This window comes from Pithys albifrons, chromosome 24, assembly GCF_047495875.1.
Source record: "Pithys albifrons albifrons isolate INPA30051 chromosome 24, PitAlb_v1, whole genome shotgun sequence".
NCBI lineage: Eukaryota > Metazoa > Chordata > Aves > Passeriformes > Thamnophilidae > Pithys > Pithys albifrons.
The window spans coordinates 6981523-6994706 of NC_092481.1; the positions used below are offsets into that span (position 1 = coordinate 6981523).

A 13184-nucleotide genomic window follows, 5' to 3' on the forward strand; every position below is an offset into this window, starting at 1 on the left:
GAGGTTTCCTTGCCTTCATGTCATTTTGTGATGAGCTCCTGCAGATGAGGAATGCTGAGTTGAGCCTCTTGGACTGTTTCAGATGAGACTGGAGCGGGCAGAGTGGGGGACTGACCTTCCAAGTGTGGAATCCCAGCTGGAGACCCAGCGGCAAGTCCATGCCAGTGTGGAGGACCTGGGCTCCAGCGTGAAGGAGGCCAGGATGTACGAGGTATGGCATGGGCTGGGTGACACAGTGCATGGCACGACATGTATGGGCAAGCGAGGGCATCAGGGTCAGCTCTGGTGGGCAAGGGTGCCTGGGACAGAGGTGCTTTTTAAGAATGGGGCTTCTGAATTGGTGCAGTGCAAGAGGCTGCTGCCCTGAACCATCTCCTCTTTCTCACACAGAGCTGGGGAGAAAGATGTGGGGATGGGGTTTAAAGTGATGCCATCCTGTGTCAGGTAACAGGAGCATTTCTCATCCTTCAGGGTAAAATGTCTCCGAATTTCCGTGCGAGCTACACGGAGACACTTGGCAAGCTGGAGACACAGTACTGCAAGCTGATGGTGAGTGGGCTCCCAGTGGGCCTCTAGGACTATCCCTACTGGGGTCCATCCCTGCTGCCCTGCTCCTGGGCACCCGTGTTCCAAGGCTGGGGAGGGGGGAAGAAACACACTGCCTTCAGAGCAGGGAAGAGGAATCATCCTTCCTTGTGTTCAGGAAACCTCGAGCTTCCGGCTGAGACACCTCCAGAGCTTGTATGGGTTTGTGTCTCGGGCCACTGCTGAGCTGATTTGGCTGAATGAGAAGGAGGAGGAGGAACTGGCCTATGACTGGAGTGACAACAACCCCAGCATTGCAGCCAAGAAGAACTACTTCTCAGTAAGTAGGGTGGTGGGATGAGCGGGTGCTCTCCTGGTTGTGCTGCCGCTGCTGCTGCTTTTGATCCACTGTGGGACCTTCAGCTCCCAACAGACCTGAATTCCCCAGAGTCTGGATGCTCCCTCCCAAGTCACTGAGCTTGTAGCTCCTGAGCAAAGCTGATGAAAGTTCTCCCCAGAGCAGAAAGTGCAAAAAAATGTGTGTTCAATTGAATTTCAATCAAAAAGGCATCAAAAGATGTATTTTTAGCACTATTTGGAACTAAAGGCACATTTAACTAGTGGAGGGGGAATAAAGTCTGAGCTGAAGAGGAAAACTGATTCCTCTTTAAAGCAGTATAAATAAATACCCATCTTCCCACAATCATACTAGAGCTGAAGAGGTCCCCAGGCAGGTTTGCAGTATCTGTGTTGCATCTGCCCTGGGTGTTTGGCACATGGGAGGGATCCTGATGGGAGTGGGCTGTGGTGCTCCCATGAGCTGTGCTGGATTCCCTGGGATATGCTCGTATTTCCTGCAGTGCTTCCATGATGTGTTAGTTGGACACATGATCTGAGTGGGGTCGTTTGCCTTGGCTGAGATTTGGACTTTGCTTGTGTCCTTCATGCAGGAGCTGACAGCAGAGCTGGAGGAGAAGCAGGACATCTTCCGCTCCCTCCAAGACACGGCCGAGCTGCTGTCCCTGGAGAACCACCCAGCCAAGCAAACCGTAGAGGTGAGTGGGTACCTCGAGGAGCTGGCAGTTTCCCAGGAATCAGCTGGCACCAAATCTTCTCATCTGGGATTGGGAGACTTGCTGTCCTGCCCCACAGTGCCTAATAAAGTGGTTTATGGTGGCAGAACATCAGTGCAGTGATGGAGTTGTTTTATTTTGGGAAGCTCAATGAGAAGCTCAAGGCCATTCCCAAATAATCCCCGCCTCAAATTAAGACACAGATACACAGAGCATGAGCCTTCCCTGCAGCAAGGTGATGGCCTTGGCTGCCCTGGAGTCAGTCAGGCTTGTGGGGATACTGTGGTGGTGAAGCAAAGGGCTACAGGGACCTGTTTCTCCCTGGGATTTCTCTGGGTTTGGGAGAAAGCAGACATGTGCATCCCAGAGCCCCTGGAATCGTGTACCCATAGCTGTGTGGATCAGAGTCTGCCATCTCCTGCTCTTCCTGCCTGTGGCCAAACCCTCCTGGTCACATCCAGACCTTGCCCATTTACATCCCTCCTGCCATGTCCTTTCTGTGACCCTCCTGGCTGTAGATGCTCCTTATCCAGCACTGTTTTCTGTGTGTTTTCCAGGCGTACAGCGCTGCCGTGCAGACTCAGTGGCAGTGGATTAAGCAGCTCTGCCTGTGTGTGGAGCAGCACGTGAAGGAGAACGCTGCCTATTTTCAGGTATTTGGGAGGGGCAGCCCAAATTCCCTTGGTGTCCATCTGCAGAATCCCAGTGCATGAGCTTCCTACACTGCTGTTCTCTTCAGGGGAGAGGGAAGGAGGATTTGGGGTGCTCAGGTTTTCTTCTCAGTATCTCTTAGCTGCAATCTGAGGTTGTCTTACTATGGAATAAACGGATCAGCTTCCCTGTAGTGCAGGTTTCTGTGACCCTTTTGCCTTTGCAGTTCTTCAGCGATGCCCGGGAGTCGGAGACGTACCTGCGGAACCTGCAGGACTCCATCAAAAGGAAGTATTCTTGCGACCATAACACGAGCCTGACGCGGCTGGAGGACCTGCTGCAGGACTCCATGGTGGGTTCTTGGACATCCCACCACCCCGGGGTGGCCTGGCTTTGGCCCAGCCACATTGCTTAGGGCACCTCTTGCTTCCCAGGGATAACCAGGCTCTTTATTCCCACAGTTCGATGTAACGTGGTTTGTTTTCCACCCTGGTGAATGTTCTGCTTTTTCTTGGAGCTGCAGCACGTGTTTGTACATGGCTGTGGGTGACTCTAGGCTGTGGGTGACTCTAGGCTGTGGGTGACTCCAGGCTGTGGGTGACTCTAGGCTGTGGGTGACTCCAGGCTGTGGGTGACTCCAGGCTGTGGGTGACTCCAGGCTGTGGGTGACTCCAGGCTGTGGGTGACTCCAGGCTGTGGGTGACTCCAGGCTGTGGGTGACTCCAGCTGTGTGGTGGCTGGATCTTGGTCATTGTCATTTAGAGGCACCATTCAGCCTCTCTGTGCCCTCGGGTTGCAGAGCAGGTTCCCTGTGCTGCCTGTGCAAGTTCACAGCCTGACATGTGAGCTGGTTCTGCCCCATCCATGCCCATCGTGCCACCCTGGTTGAGTTCTGCTGGCAAAGGCATCATGCAGAGCCTGTAGGATACTCCTGGTTCTGCTTCTGAGCTGGGGGGATGTGGAGAAATGCCTGCTCTTTATCCAGGCCAAATCCCACGTTAATCCATCGCACTGGATGGGGGGAGAGCCAGGGCAGCCCGGCCGTGCCAGGGGCTGATCTCTGAACATGTGGCCTGGCTTAGCTGTGGCACAGCAGAGAGCAGAGGCCAGGTCAATGCTCTGTCATCGTCTTGTCTGAATTGGCCTGAAAAAAAAACAAACTAAAAACAAACCCTGAGGAGCAAAGCATCAGCTGGCGTTTTAAACCAGGGTCAGGGGAGGATTTGTGCTGTGGGTTAAGTGCTGAGCTGCTGATGGAAGGGCCAGGAGGTGACATTTGAGTGTGTGGAGGCAGCTGGTCACTTGGACTTTGCTCTTAGTGCACACCAGTGAGCCCCAGTGTGTTCCCAGTGACTCTGGGGTGCTGTTACTGGGTGTTTGTGATGAGGACATCAGCACTGTCTTCTCTCCTCCCAGTCCTCTCTGTCATGGTCTCAGGGTTTTCCTGTCTGTCCTCTGGCACTGTCAGAACATGGAGCAGCCAGCCTGGCTCCTGGGGTCTGTGTTGGGGAGCCCTGAAACACTGGGAGTCTGGGCAGGTGCTGTCTGGGGTGGGAGAGGCTGTTCTGGGCAGCTGGAGAACAGCCATGATCTCAGGACTGGGGCAGCTGCCCTGAGCTCACCTATATTACTCTTTCTTACCTAATAAGTTAAAGTTGTATTTCTTCCAATCATGCTCCCTGGGACAGGCACAGGTAGTTTATTTAATCATTTATTCTTTTCTTTTTCTTTTCTTTTAACCATTAAAATATCCTCCACTGTTGTCAGCACACTAACCAACCCCAGAGAACCGAGCATGAGGGAGAACATTTTCTGGGATCCTTTCTAAGCCATTGCAGCCAGAAGGGGCTGAGCTGTCACTAATCACACGAGCTGCCAGTGCCGTGATGAGCACACGTCTCTGCTGGAGGCTGTTCCAGGGGAGCTTTGCCACCAATCCCCTGGGTTTTCCCCTCACCAAACCCAGCAGGGATTTGTAGGAACCAATTATGCAGCATTTTCCTCCAACTGATAAATTTCTCCCCAGACCCAGAGGCCTGTGCAGTCACTGCACCACGAGCCCTTTATCCTGAGATGTTTTATCCTCATAATTCATCGTATCCCATTCCAGCCATCGGTTCCAACATGCCTTCATCCTTTGCTGTAGAGAAGGGAGCATGCTTCTGTGGTCTCTCCTCCAGGCAACTAAATATCCCCAGCTTTGGGCTGGAGCTTGTCCTGCTCTTGGCCCCTTACAGCTCCCGGGACTTTAATTTTGGTGTATGTTGTGTTCTCTATTTTTGCCCTTTTGAAAGAAAACATTTTCTTGTCCAAGCAGCCAAAGAGCCAGAGGTGTGCATGTGGCTTTGCAGGGCAGTGGGAGCAGTAGTGGAGAGGTCCCACCCTGTTCTTCCTTCCAGCCCATCTGACCCCTCTTGCCATCCTGGCAGGGCAGCAGGATCCTCCTGATGTTTGTTCAGCCCTTGCAGGACAGTGTTGGGGTGGGGGGTCCCAAAATGCCTGGGAGAGACTTCCCCTCCTCAGCCTTGAACAACCTGTCCATCATCCTTCTTTCTGCCAGGATGAGAAGGAGCAGCTCATTCAGTCCAAGAGCTCTGTTGCCAGCCTGGTGGGACGATCCAAAACCATCGTCCAGCTCCGGCCCAGGAACCCGGAGCATGTTGTGAAGAGCACGATCCCCATCAAGGCTGTCTGTGACTATCGGCAGATTGAGGTGAGGGCTGGGAGGGTGTTGGTGGAACTTGGAAAGGGAAGGCAGGGACAAGGCTGGGGAGTGACACCCGTGATGGTTTAGAATGAGCTCCTTAGTGCCTGTCAATGGAAAGCAGAAATGGAGTGGGAAGACAGAAGGAGGGAAATAGCACGGCTGTGTTTCCTGGAGCAGATTTCCAAGTCTCAGATTTATTCTGGGCAGGAGCTGAAGTCCTTTCCCCCCAAGGAGGACAGGCTTCATCAGCCTCAGCCAAACAGGCACGTGGGTGGCAGCCAGCTCCATTTAACTTCCTTGTTCCTTCCTCTCCAGACACGAGTGTGTTGCACTGCTTGGCACTATTCCAGGCTTTTGCTTGATTAAAATATATCCATCTGTATGTTTATGGGAGCTGGCTCACCCCAGGAGGGAGGGTGGCAGCAGGGACATAAGTGTGTGGCTCTCCTGCTGGTTTCTGATGGGCTGGTGGTGTTGGTGCTGCCGCAGATCACAATCTGCAGGAATGATGAGTGTGTCCTGGAGGACAATTCCCAGAGGACCAAGTGGAAGGTGATCAGCCCCACAGGGAATGAGGCCATGGTGCCTTCTGTCTGCTTCCTGATCCCCCCACCCAACAAAGAGGCCATCGAGATGGCCAACAGGTAATTTGGGGGTCTCCACCAGAGATGGGATGGTGGCGTGGGAGGGGACACATTCAGGGTGGGAATGGGAAAGGAGCTGGGGTGGAGGAACAGGAGTGGGTGGCACAGCTGATTTGTGGCAGGGATCCCTCATTGTTCTACAACTGCAAACTCCATTGCAGCAACTGCTGTAGTGGCTTGCAAAAGAGAAGGTGACAATTCGGGAAGAGGGATCCCCGCAGGCATCTCTGGCACTGAACAGCAGGAGCATCACTCTCTGTGTGTGCTGCCAGACTGGGGTCACTGGATTGATGGGCTGCTGCCTGGCTGTGATGGCTGAAGGATTAACGGGGTCAGGACTGGGCATGCCAGGAAGATCCAGGGCTGATGGATCTGTTCTTCCCCTTGCAGGGTAGAACAGTTGTACCAGAAAGTGATGGCTCTCTGGCACCAGCTCCACATGAACACAAAGAGCCTCATCTCCTGGAACTACCTGCGGAAGGACATAGCGCTGGTGCAAAGCTTCAGTGTGGAAAAGGTATGGAGGAACTTCCCTGCTTGACTCCAGGGGTGAGTTGCTCCTGTCCAGGCTCCTTCATGTGGCAGAGGAGAGAGGGAAGACCAGAGTGCAAGACTGGAGAATTCAGGGGTCTTTACACTTTGAACAGTGGGAAAACCTGAGCTTGGGGATGCTGTGCAAAAGGATTTCAGTTTTCCCCAATAAAAAGAGCATGAGGAGCTTGCAGCTGAGTTGAAAAAACAGTGAGAGATTGTGGATTAAGTGTTTCATTAGGGAGTGAGCACGACTGGAGGAAAAAACAAGGCTACTATGGAGGGTTTGCCTTTTCTCCTCTGGAAATACTCACTTGGCAAATGAAGGTGGCTCAGCTGGGGAGCGTGGCCACAGGTGATGTCTGGAAGTTGTTCCTGATGTTTGGATGTGCTGCTTTTCCACTCACAGCTCAGGTCCTTGGCGCAAGGGGAGTGCCAGCAAGCCCTGAAGAGCCTTCAGACACACTACGAGGATTTCCTGCAGGACAGCCGGGACTCGGAGCTCTTCTCGGTGTCGGACCGGCTGCGCCTGGAGGAGGAAGTGGAGTCTTCCAAGGAACACATCCGGCAGCTGCTGGAGTCCATGGAGAACGGTGAGCTTCAAAGGGCTGATGGTTTAACCAGGAGCTGTGGGAACTCATAAACAAAGGATTTATGGGATGGCTTTTCCCCTGTGCTAGCTGGTTGGTGGTGTGAGCAGCTGCTCTCCTTATTTCTCCATCCATCCAAGTGTTCGGCCCTTGTCCAACAATATTCCTGCAGAGAGGTCTTGGCTCTGCAGCTTCAGCTTAACTGCTGAGTCCTCTTGCCCTAATGTTGGTGGTGGTGGGTTTCATCATTAGGATGCATTCTGAGCAAGGAGTTCTTCCTGCATTTAATCTTTGGGGAGGTGTATGTGGTGGTGGCACTTGGGACACTCTGAGTCCCGCTAGGACTGAGGGCTCTGGCTTTGTCTTGTGAGCTTCCCTGTGGCTGGACTCTTTCTCAGATGTATTTGAATGAGATGATTTAAGTAGCTTGTTTTCCATCTGAGCAGAGATCCCGGTGTCATCGCGATGCCGTGCTCAGCTCCGAGGCTTCCGGCAGATCCCGTTTGGGACAGACACTGGCTGGGGGTGTTTGAGCTGCTGTTTTGTTTGTCTCTGACTTGCAGAAGACAAGGATGAGACTGTTGCCAGGACGTATCTCTCTGAGCTCAAGAATATCCGCCTGCGCCTGGAGGAGTGTGAGCAGAGGCTTGTGAGCCGAATCCAGTCCCCGAGCAGTGCCCGAGCAGATGGTGACACTATCCAGGAAAACACCATCCGCATTGCAGAGCAGGAGGTCAGGCCTGCAGCTGGGAGATGGGCAGGGGAGGGAGGTGGTGGACACTGCTCCAAAAATAGCTGTAGCTTCTCCGGAGTGAACGTGTGGGTGATGGGTGCATAAATGTGCAGGGTTTGAGGGGATCTTGCTGCACAGAAGGCAGCAGGAAACTTCGGCAGGTGGGCTCCCTGCTTCATTTCCTACCATCTCCTTTGCCAAGGGCAGTGCTGCTTTTCCTCTGCCTGTTTGGGCTCTCCTCTCACGTTCTGCCCCTCCCTCCCCAGCGAATGCAGGAGGATCTGCAGAGGCTGCAGTCGGACCTGCGGTTTGTGTCCGAGAGATGCTGCAGCTTCCTCGACAAGGCCCCCGCGGGGCCCAGCACCCCCCACTTGCGTTCAGAGCTGGACCTGGTGGTGAGCAAGATGGACCAGACACATGGACTGTCTTCCATCTACCTGGAAAAGTGAGTCAGGATGTTCTTCTGTTCCCAAATACCCTTTTGAACCTGCCCAATTCACTAAAGACCCTTCTTCTGTCCCTCCAACACACCTTGCACAGGACCATAACTAAGTTTGTTGCTCTGTGGCAGACAGTGCAAACAGCCTCACAATCAAGATCTTTGCCAAATTTTGGGTGTCATTGTGCTGCCTCTGTCTGATTTCCCAGGTTGAAGACGGTTGATGTCATTATCCGGAACACCCAAGGGGCAGAATCCCTGGTGAAAGGGTATGAGGTGAAGCTGAGCCAGGAGGAGGCAGTTCCTGCTGACCTGGCAGCCATTCAGTCTCACAGGACTGCATTACAGGTTGGTGCTCTTGGTTTGTCAAGCAGCTTTCTCTGCTGAATTTTGACAGTGTGACATTTTTCTTGCCTCGATATAGCTGGGAGGATTTTGTGCTGCTTATATGATCCCTTATTGCTTTGTAAAGGTAAAGAAACTGCTGTGACTCTTGCAGGGCACGTGCTGGCACACGTGAGCATCTTGGCAGCTGCATGTCCTGTTGCTGTAGGACAGGAGCTGAACCAATCTGACTTGCAAACATGCTCCCCTTCTTTTTACACTTCCTATAACCTCCCTGTTCTTTGCTGGTTAAGGAGAGTGGGAAAATAAACCCACTCAGGCTTCTCAGCCCCAGGCAGGACATCTCTGACCTAATGTCCCTTCTGCTTTTGTTGGTGACCGGGGCTGTCTCTTGCTGGTTTTGCAGCAATGGCTGGGGGAAGTGAAGGACAAGGGCTCTGTCTTCTCCACGCTGGAGGAGGAGATGGCGAAGGCGAAGGTGGTGGGGGAGCAGCTGTACCGGCTGAGGCAGGAGCGCAGCATCGACCTGGAGCGCTACCAGGAGAAGGGGAGCCAGCTGTGGGATCGCTGGCAGCGAGTCTGTGCCCAGATTGAGACCCGGTGAGAAACCTCCTGCCTCTTCCCTCAGGTTTACTTTCATGCTTCAGCTGAGAGCTGGAGTCAGGCTTGGTAGCAGTAATATTTTTCCAGATGGGATTCCCACTGGAATCCCTGTAGCCTATGATGGCATTTCACCTTCCTCTTACTTGTCCTGGTTCTGCTCTCAGGCACACAGAGCTAGAGAGTATCCAGGAGGTGCTGAGTGATTACCGGCAATGCCACAGTGCCCTGATCCACTGGATTGAGGAGATCACGGTCCAGCAGGAGCTGATGAAGCCTGGGCAGGCAGAGGACAGCCGGGTGCTGTCAGAGCAGCTCAGCCAGCAAACGGTGAGGAAGGACCTTGTGGTGTCTCAGCACTGTTGCTGCCGTGACAGTGTCACTTCTTTTCATCTGTGTGCTTGAAAATATGAAACACAGCAGGGAAGAGGCTGCAGGCCTGAGCTGGGTGTCTGGGACATGAAGAAACTCAGCTTGAGGTGGAGATGAGGTCTTGCATGAAAAAAATGAAGAACATACAGACTTTACCCAGAATGGCAGGGATGGGAACCAGAATTCAGCTCCCCCTGCAATGGCAGCTGTCATAGAATCACAGAATGGTTTGGGAAGGGATCTTAAAGACCATCTAGTTCAAACTCCCTGCCATGGACAAGGATACCTTCCACTAGACCAGGTTGCTCCAGCCTGGCCTTGAGCACTTCCAAGGATAGGGCAGTCACAGCTTCTCTGGGTAACAACTCAGACAACTTGTCCTGACAACCCTTTTTGCTTTGAATTTTATTGAAGGCTTTGGCTGCAGAAATTGAGAAAAATCAAGCCAAGCTGGACCAGTGTCAGAAGTTCTCCCAGCAATACTCGGCCGCCGTCAAGGTACAGTTCCCCTCCTGCACCTGGGTCAGGCTGGATGGGCAGAAACAGCCATGGCACAGTTTGTGTCTCTCATGGTCCTTGTCTCCCCACCCCTGGCTGTGTTTTCAGGACTATGAGTTGCAGCTGATGACGTACAGGGCGTTTGTGGAGTCGCAGCAGAAGTCCCCCATGAAGCGCCGGCGCATGCTGTCGTCCTCGGATGCCATCACACAGGAGGTAGGAGCACAGCCACCCACCCCACCTCAGCAGGGAGAAATGGTGTGGGGGGTCCTTCGATGCCGAGCAAACCTACGAGCAGCCCGTGTGAAATGAGCTCCTTTCTGCTGAACTCTCTTGTGTAAATAAAGTTTCCACCCTCGCTGTTTTTTCCAATAGCCACAGGGGATGGCTTAGTGCTCTAAGCACCAGGTATGACATACGTAGACTCCTGGGAACCCCTGGGAACCCCTGGGTCAAATCCAGCGGGGTCGGCTCAGCCCTTCAGCCTTGTGAGGTAAATAACCAGAGCACCATGCAGCCTTACTGTGTGTGGATCTTTGGGATGAGACCTTTAGGGACCCGAGGTCCTGTCTGCTCTGTGTGGATATTAAAGATCCCGATAGCCCTCTGTGAGAGTTGAGCATCCGCCCCAGTGTCCGTGAGCGGAGTGTCCCCTCGCTCCAGTGTCGTGCAGCATGGCATGTGTGGCCACAACCCTCCCCATCAGACTTGCTGCCTTTCATTGATGCCGTTCCGGGTCTGCCAGGTGCCTGGGGGGTTCCCAAGAGAGAGGTGCCACGTCCGTGTCGTGTCCCGTAAAGTGCAGCATTCCGGATCTGCTGCTGGGACTGACGCACCTCGTTTTCCCCTCTCTCCCTTGGCAGTTCATGGATTTACGGACTCGCTACACGGCTCTGGTGACACTGACCACGCAGCACGTGAAGTACATCAGCGATGCACTGCGGCGGCTGGAGGAGGAGGAGGTGAGGGAACGGGACTGAGCTCTGGTCAGAGGGGGCAGGTTCATTCCCTCCATCCCTGAGGGTGCTGCTCCATGTTGATGTTACACCTCGAGAGCTGCTCCTGAGAGCCTCTCCCTCTTTGGAGATCCCCTTTGACGTGGTTGTCTTCCTTCCTCCCTCCTCGTTTTGCAGAAAGTAGTGGAGGAGGAAAAGCAGGAGCATGTGGACAAGGTGAAGGAACTGCTGGGCTGGGCCCTGGGCTTGAAGCAGAGTGTGCAAGGCAGGACGGCTGGTGCCGGGAGCAGGGAGCTGGGTGACATTGAGAAATCCATCTCGGAGCAGCAGGTAAAGCAGAACTGACCATCAGATACAGGTTTAACTTCTGCTCTTTTTCCACAGCTGGATTAAGCTTCTTTCTCTTTTTTTTTTTTTTCCAGGCCCTCAATGAGGAGCTGACTGCAAAGAGGGAGCAGGTCTCTGAGGCCATCAAAACTTCCCAAATCTTCCTGGCAAAACACAGCCACAAGTGAGTGAGACCCAAGGAGGGGACAGGCAGAGAGAGCAGGGGTGGGAGGTGACATTCCTTAGAGCTGGCATTGGTGGGCTGGTGTCCCTGGGGTCCAGTGCCTGACTCCAGTTAAAAACAATGATGAGTTGTATGTGACAGTTGTCTTCTTTCTTATCTGCAATGAGAAGTAGGATATGTGAAACCCACTTATGCTGTGGGGCAATATTATTCCTCTTTAGTAGTGATCCAGCCCTGTATATTTGGGGATTTGATCACTAAAATGCAGATCAACCTGTGCTCAGTTATCCTTGCAGGTTTTAGCTGAGCTGGGGGGGGAGTACGACTGTGGGAAGAGTGGAGACGTGTGGTGGATTTGGCCTTTTCCTTCACCAAAAGAACATGGTAATTCTGTGCAGTATCCTGAGAGATTTCCCCTTCTCCTTTCAGGCTTTCCCAGCCAGAAAAGGAACAGATTTCTGCTCAGATTGGTGCTCTGAAGGAGACCTACCAGGCACTCTGCAGCAACTCCTCGGAGCAGCTCCAGCAGCTCCAGAGCCAGCTGGCTCAGGAGACAGAGCACAAGGTACTGTTCCCTCTCAGCCCTGTGGCTGCTGGACATGGTTCACTCCTCAGGGGGTGCAAAAGGTTTCACTTCGTTGTGTGTCTCATGGCCACTGGCCACTCACAGCCCATCACCTCTCTTACTTGCACGTGGTTGCCCTCCCTTCTCTTCCATCCATGGTCACCCAAACCATCCAGGCTGGTGGTCCCTGGAGGCCAAGCAGGAGCCATTTTACTGCTGCCTTCCAGATCAGTGGGAGATTGTCCCTTGGTTTTCATCAGAGCTCTGCCTGCTGTGCAAGGATTGTAGATGGAATGTAGATGGAATTCTGGAAATGGTCCCCTTGGGAAATCTGTGTCCTTTGAGGAATGTCCTCCCAGGACTTTCACCTCAGAGGCTCCATCTCACAGACAGGGGATGCAGCAAGGTGGGATTCTGCCAAAAGGCCTTTGCCTGTGTGTCCTCGTGGATCTCGGGGTCTGGCAAAGGGTTTCCTCAGCAGTGGCTGAGCCAAGTTTCTCTTCCCAGTGGAAGGTGATTGCCTTGTCCAGCCCCTCAGCTGACCTGGGACACCTTCCCAACCCACTCCCTGTTCACAGCCACCAGCACTGCCATCAGTGCCCATCCTTGTTCCGCGGGGTAGGGAGGGCTGGCAGCGCCTCCTCAGCGCCTCTGTTAGAGCTGTCGTTCACAGATATCCATGTGTGTGCTCTCTCAGTGTGTATACATGTGTCAGTGGATATATTTGTGTGTTTGCTTGCTGGCTCCCTGTACCCTGAAGCAACGGCCTGCTCAGACCTGGCCACGTGACGCAGGTTTGGCTGTCGAGTCCGTGAGTGAAGCCCTGTTCGAGCCAGTCATGGGAAGAGGGTGGCAGGGCTGCTTGTTTCATATCTACCTGTCCAGCTTTTACCCAAATATGTAGTGTTTGCTCCAAACTGGACTTTACAGCACATTCCAGGTGTCTCAGAGCAGTAAATGCTTTTATGGCCAGCTCTTTAGCAGCAGCAGGGTGAGTGAGTCAGCTCGTTAGTCGCTGCTAAACCATCACAGATTTGGTGCAGCCTTCCTGTGGAAAGGATGCTTCCTCCATTCCCTTTTCCTCCCTTTTGGGCAGGAGAATGATTTTAGAGCAAAAGCCTTCTCCAGGGCTTGTTGGGATGTTTTGGTACAGCATGAGGCTGCTTTGGAGCTGGAACAGTTTTCACTCACGCTCTCAATAAAGCCTGGGAAAGAAAACAGGAGATGGCAGTGGGGCCTCCCCTCAGGTCCCCGTCTGCAGAACGATCCCTGTGGCTCTCGTGCGGAGCTGTTGCTTCACTGTAGAGGGAGCATGAAGAACTCTTTAACATTTGCTTGCTGGAAAGATCCAACTGTCAGAAAGAAGTTATGAAAGACCAAAAGTGCAAAGCAGAACGCGCTAAATTGAGCATGATGTGTCCCTGTACGGTTTGTGTTTCATGTC

General features: G+C 53.2%; 1 protein-coding gene across 11 annotated transcripts in view; it reads left to right on the plus strand.

Annotated features, from left to right (window-relative positions):
* Window positions 1-13184, plus strand: part of MACF1 (microtubule actin crosslinking factor 1) — a 137689-nt gene that overhangs the window by 49250 nt on the left and 75255 nt on the right. For all 11 annotated transcript variants that reach the window (XM_071576855.1, XM_071576858.1, XM_071576850.1 and 8 more), the window contains 21 exons: window positions 83-211; window positions 472-549; window positions 704-865; window positions 1476-1580; window positions 2156-2251; window positions 2476-2601; window positions 4810-4962; window positions 5446-5600; window positions 5991-6117; window positions 6541-6724; window positions 7285-7454; window positions 7721-7899; window positions 8103-8241; window positions 8645-8838; window positions 9006-9168; window positions 9625-9708; window positions 9817-9924; window positions 10572-10670; window positions 10842-10994; window positions 11087-11175; window positions 11605-11740. In XM_071576855.1, the coding sequence (XP_071432956.1) occupies window positions 83-211; window positions 472-549; window positions 704-865; window positions 1476-1580; window positions 2156-2251; window positions 2476-2601; window positions 4810-4962; window positions 5446-5600; window positions 5991-6117; window positions 6541-6724; window positions 7285-7454; window positions 7721-7899; window positions 8103-8241; window positions 8645-8838; window positions 9006-9168; window positions 9625-9708; window positions 9817-9924; window positions 10572-10670; window positions 10842-10994; window positions 11087-11175; window positions 11605-11740 (2829 nt within the window). The remainder of the gene's footprint in view (window positions 1-82; window positions 212-471; window positions 550-703; window positions 866-1475; window positions 1581-2155; window positions 2252-2475; window positions 2602-4809; window positions 4963-5445; window positions 5601-5990; window positions 6118-6540; window positions 6725-7284; window positions 7455-7720; window positions 7900-8102; window positions 8242-8644; window positions 8839-9005; window positions 9169-9624; window positions 9709-9816; window positions 9925-10571; window positions 10671-10841; window positions 10995-11086; window positions 11176-11604; window positions 11741-13184) is intronic.